General features: G+C 42.9%; 1 protein-coding gene across 1 annotated transcript; it reads right to left on the reverse strand.

Moving 5' to 3' along the window:
• Positions 1–8772: 8772 nt before the first annotated feature.
• On the reverse strand, positions 8773–16627 carry DCUN1D3 (defective in cullin neddylation 1 domain containing 3). Its single transcript, XM_082291922.1, has 3 exons — positions 16574–16627; positions 11350–11882; positions 8773–9457 (listed from the first exon to the last, which is right to left on the reverse strand). Exons 2-3 carry the CDS (start codon positions 11778–11780, stop codon positions 8974–8976), a joined length of 915 nt encoding a protein of 304 aa, XP_082148048.1. The 5' UTR covers positions 11781–11882; positions 16574–16627; the 3' UTR covers positions 8773–8973.
• Positions 16628–21633: the final 5006 nt, after the last annotated feature.

The following is a 21633-nucleotide window of genomic DNA, read 5'->3' on the forward strand; positions in this document are numbered from 1 at the left end:
CAGGCAGCGCTGGGGCAAACCAGGGCCGTGCTCCATAGGAGCCGGGCAGGATTGGCCTGTGGGATGCCATTCCTTGTTGGGAGACCAAGCTGCCAGCTGGGGCATCTTCCCTGCAACATCCCAGCCCATAAACCAGGCAGCCAGGTTGGTGCAGAACCTGCAGCAGCTGCTCAGCAGTTAACAGCTACCCCAGGAATTGTGTGGATTTCTGGAACCGTGCGGTGCCAACTCCTGAATTGGAGTTGCTGCCTCCTTTCCGGGAAAGTGCTGTACTTAGTCCATGGAAAGGAGGAATTGGTGATTCACACTTCTTGGACAATCTCCACTTTCTCCTCCCTCCCTGACCACCGCCACGCTCCCCTCGCACAAACACAAAAAAAGAAAAAAAGTTTCCGTGTGGCTGTGGGAGGGGCAAGGGGTGTTTTAAGGAAAGCACATGGCTGTGTGCACTTTGCAGAGCATGGCTTTCCACAGGGGGCTGGAAGCAGGATGAGGTGATTTGCAACCTGACAGCTCCAGCCCTGTCCTTTGCAGCCATTGCCACCTAAAGTAGAGGCTGCTTAACCATCTCTTGTTAACATACAGATTTTCCAAGCACAAGGATGCTTAGAAGAGCTTCTGGCACTCAGGAAAAAAAATTGAAAAATTGTAAGGAAATTGTTTGTCAAAAGGTTTGACCATGAGTTGAGGGATTTTTTCATGTGAATTGGAATAGGCCAAGATAAAGCTGAAATAGCTCTAATTCCAGAAATTACTAAATACAGCTGATGGAATATTTACACCCTCCTACTTTCCAACCCCAAGTTCACTGCGCTGGGCTCTCTCTTTACATTGGGATTTGGAAGCTGGGAATTGCTGCATGGAGGAGCAGGCACAAATACAGGCAAGCAGGAGAAAGGCAAGTTCAGCACAAGCCCAGAAGCAGCAGTGAGCGGGCAGGAGATGCTCATGTCAGTGTCATTAAAGACTAAATTTAAAGCCACCTGAAAGTCAAATCTATTATTCAGCAAGATGAATGCAGCCAATTTTTTTCTTACGAAAAGGTACTTTGGTCACTCCAAGTGAGCCTGGCATCCTTTGGCTGCAGCTATTGCAAACTGGCATAAGGACCAACATCCATGCTACTCCAGAATGTCAAAGGGAGCCAGTGCCTTCAGCAGCAGAGCCAGTCCCTGCTGCTGAGCCAGCCCTGCACAGACCAGGGCCCCAGGCAGCTCAGGGCAGGGGGTGAAGGGCAGACTGAGCCCAGCACTCATCTCTAAGGATTTGCTCCTGTTCAGGCTGTTCACATTCAGCATCTCCTTGTTGCAGACACCTGCACTGCAAAGTTGAAAAAAACCAGCTAGTTTTCCTTCCACACACTTAAAAATGATGTGGTCACCTCCCTGCAAGGACTAGGTAGGATTCAGTGAGCATCCAGGAGTCCTGCTTGAGAAACTCACATGACAAATAAAACTAGCCAGAGTCCTATTCATAGGCATGAAAAAATAAGTAATTTGTCCCTTTTTAATTGAAAAATGTAAAAAGGACTTCAGCTTTAAATAAGACATTTTGTACAAAGCTTGAGCACAAAAAAGTGAACACCAAAGTGTCGTTATGTAAACACCACAAATGTTACTCATTTGTTCAGTAACGCACAGAACAGTGTGCAAGTTCCCCGTCCAGTGGGTGAGATTTCTGTAGCTGTTCCCCTCCCCTCAGACCTTACTGGAATACAGGAAACCCAGAAGCTTTGGAACATTTACAAGCTACAGTAGTCAGGATACATTGTGACTAAAGGATTTTTTTTTGGGTTTTTTTTGTTTTTGTTTTTTTTTTTTTAAGGGATTGGTCATTTAAATATACAGAAGTACAATAATCTCACAGGTAAATGAATGGCAGCTTGGATTAGAAAAAGCACCAAAATATTTAATATACATCTGGCACAAATTTCACAAGAAGTCAGTAATGGACAAACCAATGCTTTGCTTATAAGAAAAGGAAAACCTCAGACTGTACTTAATGCTCTTCTTCCAAAAGGGACACAACAAAAACATTGCACTCAGGATTGCTATCAAGTAAAGACAACCTCTTATCACACCCTACTTGCATTGTGCCTTAGATTGCACATTCCATAAGATGCTGTTTCCATTCTGTTCCAGACACCAATGGTGAGAAAATTTGATGTAAGAAAAGTAACTGTAAAACCACAAACCAATTCAGTAGATTGGGATTCAGTAGATGCATTGTCCTGAAATTCTCCCAATTCTCCTCTAGATCAGGTTTCAAATTTGGCTGCATCCCCTTGAAAAAAAATCCTACACGAAACAGAATTTACTCCAGCTGTTTTCAAGCATTACATTTACACAGCACTTCTGATACTGCTGTCCCAAAGAGGACCCACGGGGCTGCTCTGTGACACGCAACACATTCATCATTTCCCAGAGTGAGAAAACTGGCTCATACAGGGTTATCTCCTGGGTAAGTCTGAAAAGGCAAAACACCCCCGGCACCCAGCCCGGCAGATCTGACCCTGCCCACCCTCGCTGGTTACTGAGGAGCCGAGAGGCCCAGCAGGGAGCGGTGCTCACAGGAGGCGCAGTGACAGCCACACAAAGCCTGCTCCCGTTGCTTCCGTAGTTACACCGAGTTCCTTCTCTGGGAGCAAACACCACCAAAGTGCACTCCTTCCATACGGGGGGACTCGAGGCTCAACTGGGGCCTCACGATCCACAAGAGAGAAATGAGGCTGCACCAACCAGCGCTCCCAGGCCGACCCTTCTCCACAGCCCATCAGGGCCCTGCGGTTGCTTCATTCCCTCAAGACCAGCCAGTGGAAACCCCAACAAAATGAACAGGACAGAACCCTGCCAGTCCCATCCATGGCTCCCGGAACTTGAGTTACTCAACAACTAACAGCACAAGGCCCCAAAACCCTCCTGCCAGCCCATCTCTTTTTTAAAGACTACTTCAAACTTACAGATAAGAAAGCAAGTGTATTTTTAAATAACTTTGTTTAGCATGACTTAAAAAGTCACAACTTCAAAATACAGAGCACTAATCTGTGAAGTCCTCTAACACGTAACACACATGGGAGTAGCAGCCAGCCTTCAGCTCCACCGATACTCTGTGCAGGTTTGCCACCTCTGGTCACACAATCTCCACTCTCATGGGCCCAGAGAAGAGCAAGAGTCAGCAGCTGTAACTGCATAAAATGGCAACATTCAAGTAAACACGCTGCTTCAACAGTAGGCAACCTTTAGTCCAAATATAATTTACAGGGGGGGAAAAAAAGAAACACTTTACAGCACAAACACTGGAGATGGATTTTTTTCCTGTGTGTGAAATGACATGTTATCCAAAAAGGACTTATCTGAAGAGTGCAATTATGCAAAGATAGAAACTTATTAAAAATTAAACAAAAAACAGTATTACCTACAGAACCTGTTGGATTTTCAAAGACTGAGGATTGCAATAGTAGCAAGGAACCGCTGCAATGTCAGTGATTTAAGGCAAGCTGTTAGGACAAGAACGTACATGCTCCTTTTACCTTTTATCTCACATGTCCCCCGTTCTCTTGAAATACGTGCCCGTCCTGATAGTGCAAGAGGTCACACCCCAAAACCAGCCCTCACACTGGAAGAACCTTGCAGCAGCAGTTGCTACAGCATCGCTCTACGGGGGATTTGCCGTGACAGCAACTGTGCTGCAGCTTGCTCTGGGGGAGGAAAGGAAGGACACAGATTTGTTGCATGGAAAAGAACACCCCCAATGCATTCATGAACACAGCTGAGCACCAAAGCCACTCCGGCATCTCCAGTTCCCTTGAGAACGCTCCAGCTTTGCTCAAGCACGAGGGTTTTATCCTGAGCATGATTCTGACCTCAGAGAGAAAAAGGATGAGTGCAGCCTTTGCACTTTCGCAGCTCCCATCTTTGCTGGGTGTTACAAGTCCAGTCCAACATGGAACAAAACACAGTATTTTTGATTAAAAGAAAAATACACTCATGGCACTGCATCAGGTGGGTTCCTAAAGCTTTTCAAGGGCAAATGAAAAGGCTGATGGCTCCCTCTTGGGGAGCAGCTGCTCCATCTTCAATTCATTGTCAGTCCAGGCAGCCTGACCAGGGAAGAGGAGGTGTGGTGACAGAAGCCCCTGAGCCACAGGCCACGTAGCTCTGCTCGCTCGCTCTATTGCACTCCAAAAGTAGCACCCGGGAGGACCAACTCTTGCTTGCAGCTTGACCTGGCCCCCTTCCAAAGGGTCCTTTGCATACAGGTTAAATGCAGGATACCAAAACTATGGCAAATAGATAATACTTAACTTGGGTCAATTAAAAAAAATAGATTACTCATCCAGGCATAAAATCCTGGGACAAAAGGATGGTAGCCTTAAACTATTCAAGTCTAAGAACAAGAGGTAGAGATACCTACGTACTTCATGGTGAAGGAGTTACAGCCTTCTTTCTGTCTTACAATCTCATGAATTTCACTTCAGTTCACACTATAAAACCAAAGGGTCAATCTTCAATAATGCAGAGAGAAAATGTTAACACTGGTGGGTTCGTTTGCACGCAACAAAATTTAAGCAGACATTTTGCTTTAATACTTATTTGAAAAAATATGTTTTTCTCTATATTGAAGCACTACCCTGAAGAATTTTGAGTTTCAGGTTAAGCGTCTTCCTTTTTTATATGAAAGGCTAAATTCACATGCACACACTTTGAGCAGAGTGGGCTCAAGGGAAGAACTGGGTGCCCAATTTGCTGAGGACCTTCTAAAAAAGGATCACACTGCAGAACACAAGGCTGCAAGACCCAGAAACTCACAATGACTATTATTTACCAAAGAATGGGAATGATGTAACCTCAGCCAACAAACTATATCACAACTGAGGTGGCTATTAACTACATGGTTTCTTTAACTTTGCTGGGCTTTTTTTGGATACAAGGCTTAGAATTTTAAGTATAATAGTTATGTTGACAGTGTCACGAAAAGTCTAAGGTCACTGGTCAGTGCATAGGTCTGGGAACCACGGGTGACAGGCTAGTCCTGGATCCGTAGGTTCTTCAGGCTCTGATGGACACAAGGAGAGTGAAATAAAAGTCACCCAGTAAAGCTGCTGCTGCCCCCAGCACTGTGACCACCCCCGGTCCACGGGAGGAGGGGCTGCATCCCTCTGCCACCAACCCGAGCCACTCCCTCCTCAGCAGAGCAGCCTGAGCTCATTTCACGCTCTCACCTGTGCTTGGCTGAGAACTGTCCTGGTTCAGGGCTGATCCAGGAGATCAGCCGGGCCAGCCCAGGGAAGTGGCTCTCACAGTCCCAACTGCCAGAGCTGCAGCTGCTTCTGTGCCACCTGCCACACCTTCAGTCATTTTCCTGTGGTCCTTTCACTAGGATTGCACAGTACTAAAAAGCTGTAATTCTCCATGTAGAATAGCACCAGCAGCAAGTAAACTCACAATTTGGTGGTCAATTCCAACTCATTTCCTCGGTCATGTTTTATGGCCAGCTATGGGTGGGATCTTTCAAATCCTTACTTGAATCAAGAGATAGTCTTTGACCTCAGAAATGCACCCACATGAGTAAAAATTAACGCAATTAAGCCTCCAGTTTATATGGAAGCCAAATTTTAAAGGTGTTGCAAACTATAATATGGTGTAGGTGGTGTTTTATTACTAGGGACTAAAGTTTACAGGAGTTGTATTTCTTTGCATATAAGAGAAGGCAATAAAATGCCACAGATTGTGGATGTCAGACCAGTTTTCCAGTATATTACTCTATCTATATAGTTATCTATAGTTATTTATCCCAAGTTGCAGCAGATTTACTACATGCATAAAGTTTCCTAATGCATAATCTAATTTTTTTAAAAATGAAACAGTTGCAATGGTTTCAAGGATTTCATGAGAATCACTGCTCACTTACAGTCCTGTGCCCTACACAATGAAGAATTAAATTATATAAAAATGATGAGTGAATGTATTTGGCCTGTTCCACAGATATTCACAGTTTAACCATTAAACAAGCACATTTTCAGAGGCTCCAATATTATTAAAGACTTCTCAGAAACACACACAAACCCCACTCCCTCACCCCAGCATTACAGAGTCCGGGCGAGTCTCGTTTGGGATCACAAAATCACCAGGCAATCCAAGAGAAGGTCTGACGGCCTCGCCCACTGCCAGCACTGCCAGAGAGCTGCACCTTCAGCTCCTGCTTCAGGAGTTTAAAACTGACACAGGTCTGGTGTGCATTCTGTAATTAAAGGACTGAAATCAGGCTAAAAATAAGTGATACTTTGCTAGGTAGATCATTTGGTTATTTTTGCAAGTACCCGGCCCAGTGGGTGGAGTTGCTCCTGCCCGGCTGGAAGCAGCAGAACAGGAGCAGGGCTGTCCCCCACACTGAACACGTGGGACTCGGCCATTGGCAATGGTACGTCCTTTTCCCAACAGGAAACCAGCTTTGCCCTTCGTGTGTGTTCACCTCTGCCTCTAAAAGGAAGCTGTATTACATTTGATACATTAAAATGGCTGAGCCTGATGTGCTACAGATTGATTTCCTCACTGCTGTCCACGTTCTAACTGCAGGACAAACACCTTCCTTAAAGAGCTCTGTCCCTCATCCTTTGGAGCTGCTGCATGCTAGGGTGTAAATCACAAGCTGCCATGATCTGGTGTGCAAGCATGCACTGCCTACCCATTTGAATAGTTACCCTTCACATTCTGGACATTTTAAATTTCCTTTAGGGGGAAAAAACCAAGGGATGAACAAAGCATTTAACACCTGAATGAATGAAGAGTCTCAAACTTACAAATACAGTCTTCATTTACTATCAAATCATTTTCCTTTTGGAACTTTTCCTAACAAAGCAGCCTCTGTTGGGGAATTTATTTTAGTCTTTTAAAAATAACAGCACCAGCAAAAGTCTCACCATAAATTCAACGATTCCAGCACGAGTGCTTTGGCCTGCTTTGCTCACCAAATCAGAATAAGGTTTTGCTGCCAAACACTTTTGTGCCACAGAAGGTTAGAGAAGCAAGGACAAAGCTTTGGGTGTATTTACCCAAAAAACAGCAACTTCAGGGTTCTCCTCCTGCAAAGCAACAGATTCAGCTGCATCTAAAACAATGACATTTGTTTTCCACAGCTTGTCTCCCAGCAAAAGTAGCATGGACTAAACTCTCCTTTTATTAGATGAAAGAGATGCTATCTGTGGCTTGTGGGTTTGTTTTTAAACAGTTTGCACTACCCACATTTTGTCAGTGATTTATGACCTCCGAGCCAAGCTACTGCAGGGCTGCACACCAGCAAAGCCAGTCCCAGAACTCAGGCAGATCCTACTCCTGTTTCTGCTAACCCCCCTGGGGCACAGCAGATGTGCAAAGCTGACATCCTAGACCTCGTGACAAGCTCACCACTTAACACCTGTTTCCCTTTAGCTTTAAAACCCTTATATCACAAAAGCCATTAGATGCTATGGATGACTGTCCAGAATTTTTTTTGTTTTGGTTTTGTTTTCTTCAGCTGAAGTTGTTTTATGATCCTGAAATGCAGCTCTGAAAATAAACAGTGTGTAACGGAAGTATATCAAATTCATTAAGCCAACACTTGGCTATAGAGAAAGCCTTGGCAATCAATCCTTTTACCAAAAGGTGTAAAAAAGTTGACATACTAAAATTAAAAAAGGTAGCATCAATAACCAAAAAAGTTTCAACCAGTGTTAATAAAACTCCCTTTAAGTCACAACAATTTCAACAGGCAAATAGTCCCAATACAGGCATTGTAAAATAATAAATTGACTCCTATCCAAATATTATCAAATCAGTCTAAAAATGACTCATCTACACTGTTGTCATTAAGAACACATTAAGAATTCACTTTTTCATCAGATGCCAATATTGTTGCTCCAGAAAGTGTGGAGTATTAACTGCAATTTAGCAATTAAACATATGCTTTAAAAAATTGGTTTGTCAATATTAATGCAAAAGATAGTTCCTTACATAGAAGTACTGTGCTTGCCAGACAAGTAAGGTAATACTTTAGGTATAAATCAAACAAGTTAAAGCAGAATTATACCACAGTTTTCCTTGAAGACTTAGGATTTGTGTGTTGCTTCTGTCAATGTTTAGCAAACTTAAGAAGCAGAACCTTTGGTTCTTTTAGTCAAGTAAAAATATTCTCATGTAACCACAAAAATACAACTTCCAGAGAAAATGGAAGTCCATCAACAAGTCCACTTTCAATAAAACTGAGGTAGTACTGCTCTTTTATTACATGAATGTGTAAAGAGATTTAGATACAAATCATCATCTACCACTCAGTTGACTGACAGGTACAGTAATTTTATAAAACAATCCCAACATTTAGTTTGAAAGTCCAAAAAAAGGAATGATCTGGACTCCTTCACTAGGAGTTAGCTCAAAATGGGAATTAGCCATATTACAAAAAGCTGTTGCTTATGTTGGTTTTTAGAGCCTTATTACCCAGGATTAATGCATTTATAGTTAACACTGCTGTTCATCTTGGTATAAAACCTTAAAATTATTACAGCCTAAAATTTCAACAATGTAAACAGCACTACACACAGTACAGACCTGCCCTGACAGATGTAGTATGAAAAACTTAATCTGGCACTGTATAATTTAGCAATGTTAATTTAACCTAACTAAAAAGATCTACATTGTGCAAGAAGTATCAGACTTATTTATACTAATCTGAAGTCTTAGGAAAAAAACAAACAAACAAACAAACCAAAAATGCTTAACTTGTAGCCAGGGTCAAATATTTCAGGGCAAGAATAAAAGGAATAACCAAAATTAAGAAAGTGCCTAAAACATGATACAGCATTTTAGAGCCCTTTCAAAGACAAGGCAGAAAAAGGTGTAAAGTAGAAAAATCTGGAGCCTCGGTAATTTCCAGAAACATCCAGAGTTTACATTTCGTGAAGGGCAACAAGTCGCTTTTGTCACTGCTGCTCGGCCGCCGCTAAGTCTGTTCGTCTGCACACAGGCCCTCAGTGTCCGAGGACAGAACACATTTGGTTTCCTCTTCCTTTTTCCTTCGCTCCATTTCCCACTCCACAAAGGTATCGAAGAGACTCGGCCAGGCCTCGTCCTCGCTGTAGTTGCTAAGGTCTGGTCCAATCACCTGAGTAAAATTTAGAAACATGTTCCACGTGTCCCGGGAGATTCCCTTGATTCCTGAGGGGTTCTTGATTAGGAAGTGTAACCACTGGTCCAAAATAGGGGGCTTGTTTTGGGTGAAGACTAATTTCCAAAGGGCAATGGCTATTTCCCGATGTAGCGACCTCTGTCCTTCTTCAGAGTCCAGGCCAAACTGGAAGGTGAAACGATAGAGATCCTTGAATTTATCTTCCTGCTTGGCTTCATTTAGGAGGCTGGGGAACCTTGCACAAATGCCATCAATGCTGTCTGCATTTATTGCTTTGCAGCCGTCAAAAAACTCCTTCCTGTTAAGCAAGAGAAGAGAAGTCAGAGTGAGCCCTTCCCACCGACCTCGCGTGCCGAACACGTCCCGTCTCCGTTCAGCTGCATCAAAGCAAGGAGGACCACCTGGACAAGACAAGGTGTACCCTCAGACCCAGTGGCACAAAGGTTTTGGCAAGGGGAGCTACTGGAAAGAGAGACAGTCCCAAGGCCTCAAGTCCTTAAGGCCTGGGGAACCACACACAGCCCCCAGGTCTGCTGGGGTACTGTTAGCCTCTCAAAGATTCTGCTCTCTGGCTTTTCTGGACATTTCCACATCCTGGAATGCCTTTCACATTAAAAAGTGAATCTAATTTACCACAGAAGAAATTCCAAATGTTTGAAATGTTACCCCAACTTGATTCAATACTGCCCATGGCTAAATGCCCGTGCTCTGGGTGAGCTGTTTGCAAGGGACAGTGCAGTTTACTTCGGCTTTTCCTTGGTTTGTGGTTGCTCTTCCAGCCTGCAAAACCAAAAGGGAGCCACTGGTGTGGGTCAGCAAGGCACTTGCTGAGAGCATGGAAGGGAGCACAGCATCACAGCTACAGCACAATGTATCAACACTGCTCGAAGCACCAGTCCTGTACCAAGTGGGTACACCTTTAGCTCCAGTTTCTCTGATGCTCCCGTGCAAGTGTTACAACCAGCCAGGAGAGCCAGCAGGCTGACACACGAGGGAAGACAAGAGATGGAGCAGCACTCAGGAGAACAGACCACGCTGTTTTCCTTGATGGAAGAAGTCCATCAGCACCTGTACCATGGAGCATGCCCTTCTACAAAGCTAACCTCTCACCACTAGATTTGTCCTCCCCAAGGAAATTAAAACCCGTTTATAATACTCATGGTAGCTGTGCAGAATCACAGACACTACTTACAATTCCTTTACCATCTGAGCAAATACCTGCATCGCCAGCCTCCAGTAAATCCACATTTGCATTCCAGAGTAACTCATCCTTTTGACACACACCCACAGCCACAAAGACTCTGAAGATGCTGTTCAGTGCACAGCAGAGGCTTGGGTCAAAGCTCTGAACACCAAAGTAATTTTGAAAGTTATAAGCTCAGTAAAAATAGGCAGCATTACTCAAACCAATCTAGGTAGACCAAAAAACAAAAAAATTCCTTCTGTCCCTGCAAGTCTTGTAGGCAGTATTTACTTGCTCTTACCTGGACATTGCTAATCAAGCTGGGGGAGGCTGCTGCAGTTTGGGTTTGCTTGTGGGCTTTGTGGGATAAGTTTTAGCCCGTCCATTGTTTCCTGTAGCATCACACATGCTGTCAGCCTGCTGACTGAGGCCCTTGTCCAGCAGGGCAGACAGCACTTTGAACAGCAATCATTTGTCAGCCAGTATGAAACAGCTACCAGTGTCAAAACCCTCACATTTCCTTCCCTCTCTATGCTTTAACAAGATTACTCTTGGAAAAAGACATTAAGTGTAACACTGGCTGCACAGGAACAATTCTGTCATTCTTTCACAGACTGTTAACAGAGTTAGTAGCAATTACTAAAGAATCTCACATCACTTTAAAGGAAAAATTAATTTCAGTGTCCAATCTCATCACCATGATAATGCTGGATACAGTAAATTGCTTTTGGTAAATCAGGAATTAATTAATGTCTACAGAATCTCACTACACTGTTCATCACAAGCAGCATAATGGCCAAAACCACATCTTCTGAAATCCACTGTGAGGGGAAGGGGAAAAGAAGACAATACAAAGCTTACCTTCTGCAGTGGTAGGAATTAATTTGATCAAAATACAAATGTTAGAAGAAATAAGTAAGTGAAGCTAATGAGGCTGTCTCTCCAATGTACTGCTGACAGGATACACTTAACATATGAAAATAATTACAAGTTCTACAAGAACTAACCTTGTAAATTTGCACATGGTAGCAGCCTGGAATTTCCAAGCCAAAACTAGTACTTTAAATTCAGTGGGATCAACACAGAGGTCATTGCAAAATCGTTCCATTCCTTCTTCCAGTATGGCATCTTCCCGCTCGTCCTTATACCTCCTGAATAACTCCCCAATCCTTTGAAGAGAAGATTCCTCTGCACTGCAAACAGAGTCTTTCTTTGTATCTCCAGAAAACGTCGGAGGCTGACTGGACTCAACGGCAGCGTCTGTTTTCTTTGTCCCATTCACAAGAATGTCTCCTGAAGCCTTCCCGCAAGCTGAGCCATGGTCGTCTTTGTGGACTGCACTTCTCTTGCTGTGGGACTTGCTGCCAGATTCTCTTTCCCCATTTTTGCTGCCAAGGGTAGAAGAAGGATTCTTGCACTTGGTGACACACTGGCCCATGATGTTGCAAGCCCAGCTCCTAGCGCGGTCCCCCTGCCCTTGGACACCCTCGCAGCTGCTCTTCAACACATCTCACCATGCCATTAGCAGCGCTCAGCTAACCTGAAAAACAGTTTCAGAGTCAAACTGCTGTCTTTCTACAAAGAATATCTGAAGTATTAAATGTGGGATAACATTTGCCATTAAGCGACCGACTTCAGGATATTTAAGGTTTGTGTACTGCAAAGGAGCAGTGTACACAAGGCTGGTATATGCCATAAATTTCAGGCAATTTCAGGCTATTTTACCTAGAAAGCAATGCAGCTCACTCAGTGGCTCCACTATACTAACGGGTCCTAATAAAGGAAATTCCTAAAATTCTTACTGCAGCATAGGTTACAAAGAGGTTGATTCATGTACAGGCTTCATCGCGACAGACTCGTCTAACCCAGAAATATTTTAAAGGAAATGTTTTTTAAAAGTATACCCACACTTTATATATAGAATATAAAACACTGAAACAAAGCAGGGAAGGAAGGACGGGGACAGTAATGGGACAACCTGTCAGAGACCTAAGCACTGGATCTAGACTGTACCTTCAGCAAACCAGCAAAAGGGGCTTCTCAAGGAGGTGGGGAGGAGGGAGCTGGCTGTTGGCTGTTTTTTGGGAGGAGGAGAGAGAGTGGAAGTTGTGTGTTTGTTTTTAAACAGAGTTTGGAATCTAGATTTTTGTACTTAAAACGTACACAGAATGTGTTTGCAGAAAGGAGGCAACACTTCTTATGCAAGAGGGTGTTCAGGAACAGTTCATTGTTTCAAGTGGCTCCTCCCTTCAGGTAAGGAGACAGACAGGGGAGGGGGCCTTCTTAATGAAACTTCTTCAGACAGACACACATGCAGATAAGAAGTAGTAATTCCAGTTCAGAGGGGTTTTTTTAAAATAAAGATTAAAATGCCGAAATGATTTCATCATACTCTCTTTTTATAGATCACAAAGCCCTGCATATTTGGAAAAGATATTTTAACCACAGAAAAGGGTTCTCCAATTTTCCCTGTTAAAACCAAGCTAACACTCTGACACTGTCCTATCAGCGAGCAGCCACACCATGGACAGTCCATTTCTCAGAAATGTCAGCTCCAAGAAAGCAATTGCTTATCATATTCCTCCTTTACCCACTTATTTGCATTTCACCTCTGCTGTCAGTAAGGCAAAAGCTTCAAACATAAAGATTGCCTTGACTTTGTGTACAGCTTCCAGTTTAGAATTAGAACAAGAAAGAAGAGAGACAAAAATTTAAAAATCAAGAAATACAATAGCTGTCATGTCAGTTTTACTGTATTCTTTCTTGGGCAAAGCTTTACTGAGACTGAACCCCTCTTCTAAGCTGTAAACCAACAGCAGCAGCAAGTACAGATGAATTCTCAGATATTAGGATTACAAAAACAAATCTTCTCTCAGCCATTATACCTGTTTTGACAAAACAGCACCTGTGCAGCTTCATGAGCAAAAAATTTTGCCAGTGGAACTACAACAGCCAAGATGCTGGATTTCACTACCTGGCTTCCCTTTCCCTCCCCAGTCCCTTTTCTTAAGCACATAACCCATACACAAAACTAACAAATACCTATTTTTAAGAAGCCAAAGGAACAAGCATATTATATATTCTTTCATCACAATGCTTTAAAGATGAACTTTGCAGCATCATTTTTACAGGCAAGCAAAGTTTGATTTAATGTGTTCAATAAATATTTTAATTAAAACAATTTTTAAAAATAGTTATTTTAAAGGATTCATAAAAATATGCATGTCAATATAAACAATCCATAAGACAATTTCACTGGTCCTTAGTTCTTCACAGCTCTGTCAGTTGCAAAGCACAGCCTGGAACTGATTTCTGTGCTGCCAGGTGCCTGAGTAACACCGTCCTCTCCAGTCTACACCAGTCATTATTTCATTACACCAAAACAAACAGGATATTAGTAGGCAGTGTAAAAACTGCTTAGTGATTAACTCCCACATACCAGCTTTTCCCCCCCTCCCCATCTTTAAATTCATCAGAACTCAAATGCTCAATCTACACTAATTCTTGTTCTTCCATCAGTTTCTCAGAGGCAGCTAGCACCACACTGGACAGATTTTTCTTTAGAGAAAAGCATGCAGGTAAAAGAACAGAATAAAAAATCCTGAGTACAGACTAGTATTAGAGCTTAAAGCAGAGTCTAGGTAGTATAGAAAACTTTCTGCTCAAAGATGTAACAGCAGTTATTAGCTATTGTGATTTGGAACAGCTTTTCCCTGTGGGAAGGTTAAGGAACAGCTGCCTATTAGTGAACAGTACTTTCCTCTAAAGTAGTCAAATCACACACATCATAATTGACAGATTAATCAAATTCACTCAAGGAATCCCAATTTAAAGGGCTTTTTTTAAAAAAAGGCAGTTTGCAAGACTGTGTCCATAATTTTCCTAATACAAGTGACTCATGCTGTCATGCTTCCTAAGCAACAGCTTGTATTAACGATGATAACAATCTCATGTTCAGGTCTACAAAGTGACATCACCAATGTGATGAAACTGATGGGTTTTAAAGACATTAGCTGTCACAAAAAGAGCATTACAATACATAGAAGGAAGAAGTGTCCCACGAGCAGTTTTCAAAAACAAGCAAGCCCAGTAGCATTAGCCCCTAGAGCGCAAGTTAACCACCTCCCTCACATCGTACCCCTCTAACAAACACATTTCCTGTACTCCTACTTGCCTTACAAAGAGCTGAATGCTGCTCCTGAACAGCCACTGCCTGGGCACTGCTAGCACTGCTCTTCCCTGCAGCAACTGAGTTCTTCCTTCCTCCTCCCCCTGCTGAGGAGGTTTTCAGAGCACAATCCTACTCCTTATGAACAAACACTAGAAGATACTGATGTACAGTTGCTGAAATTCCTCACTTTTCTTCTACATGAAACTTGATGCCATGTGCCAGATACTTAGAAGCATTCTACCCCAAAAATAGCAAAACCAGCTTGGGAAAAAAAAATCCAGACTGCATCCGCTGGCAGCTTGTGCATGTATCTGGTTTTGTAAGAGAAAAGTCTTCTGGCACTCCATCAGTTACCCTTTTGTAAATTGCCTTCGCTGAGCTGGATCCACTTCACTAACTAGTCACCTCCGCTTCCTACATGACTCAGGTTTCAAGGCATGAAAGGAACAAGAGCCTCGGAAGGAGATAGAAACAAGTGGGAGAAGCCGGCCCTTTTGTTAAGGAAGGCTGGAGAGAGGATCTAATTGCAGCATCAGGAGCTGCAGTGAAGCCAGCGTTCAGGGAGTGGGAGAGAGCACCCTCAGGAAGGTGAACAGAGCCGTGCGCTCGGCTCCAGAGCACAGCGAGTGTCCCGGCTGCAGCAGCGCCGGCAGCTGCAGAGAGATCACTCCCAGCTGGGTCAGGAACTACCAGTATAAAGTTCTCATGTACCCCAAGGTTACACCGGACTGGTGGCAAAGCACCAATTCCCAAAAGGATCAGTGCCCAAAAGCAAAATTACTAACAGGCTTGTGCGGCACAAAAGCAAGACATAAAAGGCAGCAGTGACCGCTACTTTTGCCATTCTACTAAAAAGGATCAAAATTCAGGGCTAAGGTTGGAATGTGCTCAGCACTTCAGGATCCAGTGCTCCCAAAGAAGTCTATTACTCAGAAAAGTATTGAGCAATGATCTCCAGTACATATGAATCACCAAGATGCCCATGAGGCCGTCTTCCACATCACAGGATCTGCAAAGCAGAGATCCACAATGACGTTCTCTGCACCTTTCTAGAAAGGAGTCAGCAGCTGGAACACAGGAAGATGAGTGCTGGCGAATACAGCCAGCTAAAGGAAAGTCACCCTCTAAGAACAAAGGATGTGCAGAGCCATATGGCCCCACACATTAAATGAAAACCTAGAGAAGATTACAAAGGCCTTAGCTAATGCTTGGTGGGGCTTTTTGATTTGGTGAGGGTTTTGTGTGGGGTTTCTTTCTAAGTGCTGTAAGGAATTTGCAGCATTTTTCCTCCATTTTCAAGTGACCAGATCACACATAACCCAAATTTGAAGGGAGCAAAACAAAGTGACTCAGTAATAACTCTCAATCATACAGGCACACCGTGGCACAATTGAAAACAGCAGCAACGAAGTGGGGGGGAGCTGGCAGCAGGAGAGAAGATGCAAAGGAGATATTTAAGTAACCCTGTATTTTTCTTTAATGACTGATGTTATTGTAGCAATAGAAATTATTGGATATGTCCAGAGAATAACAAGCAAAACAAGCATTATGCTGTTTAATAAAGTGTTGCATCAGAAGGTATTTATAATGAGTTTCAAAACACAGAAAGTATCAAGAGAATAGAGGAAAAAACTTTCCATACGTTCAAGAAGACCTCGAAGACAAATTTAGGAAATCTCATAACAAAAGGGGAGACAGCTCAGCCAACCACTAAATCCCTTTCCAAGTAGCATTGCACTAGCTAAGGCAAAGACAACATTGCTAGAGCTTAACTAAGCCTCAACCCAGCCTCAGCTTTTCACAAACACTTGAGCATAGTCTGCAAGAATTTTACAGAATTCTGCTATGCATTATCTACCTTTTAATGGACAGGGATACATGACTTTTTGACTTTAAAACAGTATCATGGATGCTCTGTCTGTTTCCAACTCTGAACGGATACACAGAGCTTCCCACTGGGGAGGCAGGAGAGGATCATTGCCACTGCTGAAGCAGAAGCAATTGCTGCTCTAACAATTGTGCTGGACAAGTGATCTTGTAAGCAAACATCTAATACTTACTTAGTTTCAGCTACACAGGGAATCATTCCACTAGCTGCACAGCTTCCTTTAGGCTCCCTGGGTTCCACATAGAATGCTGGAAGACAAGAGACCACACAAATCTTTACATTTAGGAGAGGCTATGAAAACCATGAAATGCACCAAATCACTGAGAACCAACTGTGTATTTAATAAAACCATTCAGAGCCAAACTCCATTTGTTCAAAGAGTCATTTTATAAAATACTACTTCACTTTTTTGACTTATAAAGTAGCATTAACACCATTAACTCTGCATTGTCATATAAACCATAGAACAGGTACTGAAAACAACAGATAAATTCAAATGTTTGTTAGGAGTAAATAGACACTTCCGGATACTTTTATGGCTTTCAGCATGGCAGAGTTAATTCCTCATTTCATGCACTCAAAGCAAAGCAGAGGACATGCTATCACTGTCACTGCATGTTAGCGGAGCGCTGTTTAATCTGTGAATGCCAGACAGCTGCTACCTAGCAAAGCATAATTTGGGTCTGGAGAGTAATTCTCTTTTTTCATTCTCTAGCACATTCTTTTCCATGTTTGTTTTCCCATGTTCAGTTGAGCTGGCTCAACTTCACTTCTCTTAAATTCACAGCTCTGCTGTGTAACTAGGAACCTCTGAAGAGATGACAGACAGAGGTATGTCTGGTTTGTGTAGCAAGAGCTGCAACTGCAGCCCCTAGTCAACACTTCTGCATCTGATCTAGAAGAAAAACACAACAAACAAGAAATCTCTGGCAAAGCTCCCCTGCTCTACCATACTAACATAAACACTAAAACATCTTTACAGCTCTTAGTACACCTAGGGAGCAGACAGGTGATCAAAAGCTGCCTTGCTGCATACTTACCTTTACAGGAGATTGACTTCTTAGGAAACAAGCAGGAACATTAGCTTGTTCAGAGCTTTCTGCAGCAGAAAGAGGGGGCTCAATGTAGAAGGACAACCATAAAACAAGGTCTTGTCATACATGCCAATCTCCACATGAGTTTTCCCCGAACCTGAATCCTATACGTGGATTAGGAAAATCTGACTGACACATAAAACCTGCTTTAGACCAAAGCTGTTGATAGAGCTTTAAAAGCCCCAAACATTTCAAAATGCCTGGAAACTCTGGGGTGGTACTTTCACTCATATACACACACAGAGCAAAAACATATCTCCACTGAACCATTTTTAGGCATTTACTGTTGAGATGGAGACCAAAAAGTCGACTCCACACTGGGTTTATATACTCTCCTCTCAAACTTCATCTTCCACCAACAACCAACCACCCTTTTTCCCTCCTCCAGGGCTTCACAGCTCTTTTAGCAGACACTCCTGTGGGTGCACAGCCACCAGCAAGCTTAAATGTGCAGGGGAGCAGAGGAGTGTCTGCCTCTCTCCCGGTGGAAGTACTAGCTTGAATTTCTTCCTATTTGACCATAGCATCCCATGAATTTCAAGAATTTAAGAAAATGTAACATCTGGCACATCTATGTTAATTTCTTCTGGCCTTCTGCATCTACATAATTCCTTTTATAAATCACCAGGGAGGAAAGAAGAAAAGGGAGGGACACAGGGTGCTGTGCAGCCTCATTCCCCAGGAACCTAAACTGAGAAGCAACATCTTACAGTTCACATTTTGAAAAATCATTGTCATGGCAACTTTTTGCAATAAACTACTTTTCAAACATATTTGTATTTCTTTGGAAAAGATCTATGATCCACCAAATCTACATTTCCAGTGGACTTACTGCACGTACTGGAAGCAAATACTTATTTCAAGTTCAAAAGAAGCTGAATCTGATGGAGATCAGCCCTACCCAGCAAAAGCCAAACTTTTTCAGGTTGTTTGAAGTAATTTTCATGTTGGCTGACCTATACACACACACTGACTGGAGCCAGAAATTTTAACATCTGTAGAACCACCAACTACAATTCCTCCCCTTTCTTTATGTTTCTGGCCTTCCAAGTTGTCCATTTAACCTTTTAAAATTTTTTAAGGTAGTAGCATGTGTAAACTTTGAAAACACAATTATAGGATATGGAATAAAAAGTTAGTATGAGTTAGCAGTTAAAAGACCAAGCTCTTCAAGGCTGTATTTAAAGGCTGTCATAGCACAGCAATGCACTGTGGCTGACTGACTACATCCTAAAGCATGTACAGTGACTGCAGCGGGGGTGGAGAGAAGCATCAGCACATTGGTGGCACAGGTTTTGGTTCAGTCCTTGGGCCACAGTCACACGGTGTAGCCGTATGCTGTGGTCACCAACATCCCTCCCCCTGTGCTGCTGTGGAGCAGCAACACCACAGCACAGGAACTCAGACAACAGCGTGCACTGCTCGTTAGCAATCCCTCAGCAACCCACAGGGAAATGTAAGTAAGTAAACAGTGTGGACCCTCGGGATTATGGAGGCCTTTGTTTTGCTCACCTGCCTCTTTTCGCACCTGTGTCTAAGCCCCTTTGCTCTCCTGACACTGGCTGTGAGGATCAGTGCAGACCCTCCACACCCTCAGCAGCTTGCCCAGAGGTAAGAGCAGGCAGCTTTCTCACCAAAGGTAACTTTCTTTTCTCCCCTGTGGGGAATCAGTGAAGAATCAGTGGTATTTTTTCCCTCTTCAGCAGGCAGAAATTGAAAGGATCGGCGCTACATGTGGAAACTTTCACTGTGCATTTCAGTTCTACACTACAATACCCAAGCACTTTGTGCACAAGTGTTACAGCATAAAACAAACTTCAGTCAAAGCCAGCATGTTATGGGAACTGCTTATTTCAAGCCTTAACCTGCAATGAAACTTTCTCAGCAGAAGCATTCTGAGTGCAGCACAATGGCATATAATGGACTCTCAGGAGCCCAGAACACACCTCACCACATCCTCAACCAAGCACTGCTAGTACCAGTCTGTCACACTGATCTGCTCCGCACCACTGCTGCACAAATACATTTATGCAAAGTTACTCAAGAGGAAGTCTAAAAGCAGGAAAGTCCTGCTGCAATTAGTTGAAATGAATTATTAGTTTGTGAGGCTTCCTGCAGTTGAAGAACCTTTCAATGAACTACAGACAGGTTATGGTTTTGGGAGCAGATACACGAGAACTTTACCAACCTGCTCCAAACCAGGAACAAACTATTTCTGATTAGCCTCAGTTTGAGCTTTGGAAACAAAACAGCTTAAGAAATGTGATCAAACTAGGTAAAATTTGATCCTAAGAACATGCCTGCATAGAGTAGAAGCTAGTTAAGTAGACACCTGAAAAGGCACCATGCTGAGTTCTGGCTGCCACTTGGCAGAAGGCTACGTAGCAGTCTATGGGAATACCAAGCCAGGCAACAGGTATGTTGGAAGCCTGAATACCTTCTCAAATGAGAAGTGGACTTCTCTGAGAAAGGCCATACTGGAAAGGATTTACTACTTTGGCAGGGAAGAGAAGGCCAGGTACAAAAATACCCCAAACAAATCAGAAACAACTTCACCACATTTACAGTCCATAATGCCAGGCCAGGTCTCAGGGCCAAGAATCAGAGCTATCACCAAATCTCTTCCTACAGCAACCCCGCCAGTCACCAGGATGCAGGCAAAAGTCTCTTAGCAAACAACTGAGCCTTAACCTGGTGTGCTGTCACTCCAAGTCCAGAGCTTGCTCATCAAGAGAGGTTTTTCCACTCAAGACCGGGCAGAAGAAACCTGCTTTCTGCACTCTTGAAGAGCACCTGACACTGTGTGCACTCACACAACACCGCATTTCATGTTCAAAGTCCAACAAGTAGTCTTAAGAAAAAGTGGAACAGATGTTTCAGATCTGTAGCTCACTGTGTGCAGCTAATTGTGTAAGGCCAGCTTAAGGAAAAACGAATAATAATGTGAAAAATGATAGGCAGAGAAAGAGTAAAGCACCTTACAACTTTTTCTTATGGAAGACACATTCCTTAAGCAGCTTTTCCAGCAGACACATGCATCATCCTTGAATCCCTCCCTTCTCTTTACATTCTCTAGCCACACAATACCTTACTGATTACTTCTCATTGTTTTTCCATTTGGCCCCATTAAAAAGTTTTCAATTGTTTCCTATTATGTGCTTCATCTTACTTTATTAGGTGGGTGGAATGATTTGTTAGGATTACTGTCTTTTCAAAGAACAAACCCAAGTCCGGTTAGCTAAACAGAATATAATTTTAGAAGGGTGCCTTCAGGTGCTTTTGTAATGTAAATAAATTAACGAACTAATTAATTCAGCAGCAGTACTTGTTTTGAGAAGTCTATTTAAGCTATGAGCAAGACAATGGGCAGAGGGGAAATCAAGACAGCCAAACAACAGGGCTATTCAAGATCATGCCATCAGTTTTCAGTAAAGCTGAAACCACAACCCAAACCAGATTCCATCCAATTCCCTACATCGTAGTCACTCATTTATTCTCATTTATTTCACTGAGCATAACTCAATCGCCTTCAAAAAACAAAGGTTCATTCCCTGAGGAATTAATCTCCATCCATTTAAAAACTACCAATATTCCCCTCCTCCCTCAAGATCCTTGTCAAAGGCCATACAAGGTCCAGCATGTACAAAAAAGCAAATTATCTTCTAACAAGAGTTTGTGTGTTTTTTCCCCTTTCATGTGCAAAGGGTGGTAAAAGAATAATCCTTCACTATTTTTCCAGGGTACACTGTAACTTTTGCACAGCATGACAGACCTTTAACACCTCGGTATGTATTATGAATAATTAAAGCAGCTCATGCCAAGGGAAGAGCTACTCTGTGCTGACACAACCAGTTCACATCTCTACAGCAAAACTGCAGGTTATGGGACCAAAAGAAACCACGGCCCCCGGGTATTTGACAGAGATGCATTCCACTGAAAGCATCTGAAAGTAGCTGTGCTACAAATATTTACCTTACCCTGGCTCAATCCATTCTGCAAATTAACCTACGGAAAATTGCAAGTCTCTGTAGCCAAACCAGAATAACTTTGAAAAACCACCTCGGTCTACAATCTACTTGGCAATGGAAAGAAAAACATTTACTTTTAAACTGAGCTAAGTGTGCACAGATTTTCTTTT

Source organism: Coloeus monedula, assembly GCF_965178545.1.
Source record: "Coloeus monedula genome assembly, chromosome: 16".
NCBI lineage: Eukaryota > Metazoa > Chordata > Aves > Passeriformes > Corvidae > Coloeus > Coloeus monedula.

Bases quoted from the DNA above. Each gene is read 5' to 3' on its own strand.
- DCUN1D3 (XM_082291922.1), bottom strand. From the start codon at position 11,780: ATGGGCCAGTGTGTCACCAAGTGCAAGAATCCTTCTTCTACCCTTGGC. The intron at 9,458-11,349 runs GTTAGTTCTTGT...CTTGCTTAACAG, and splicing joins ACCATGTGCAAATTTACAAG to GAAGGAGTTTTTTGACGGCT.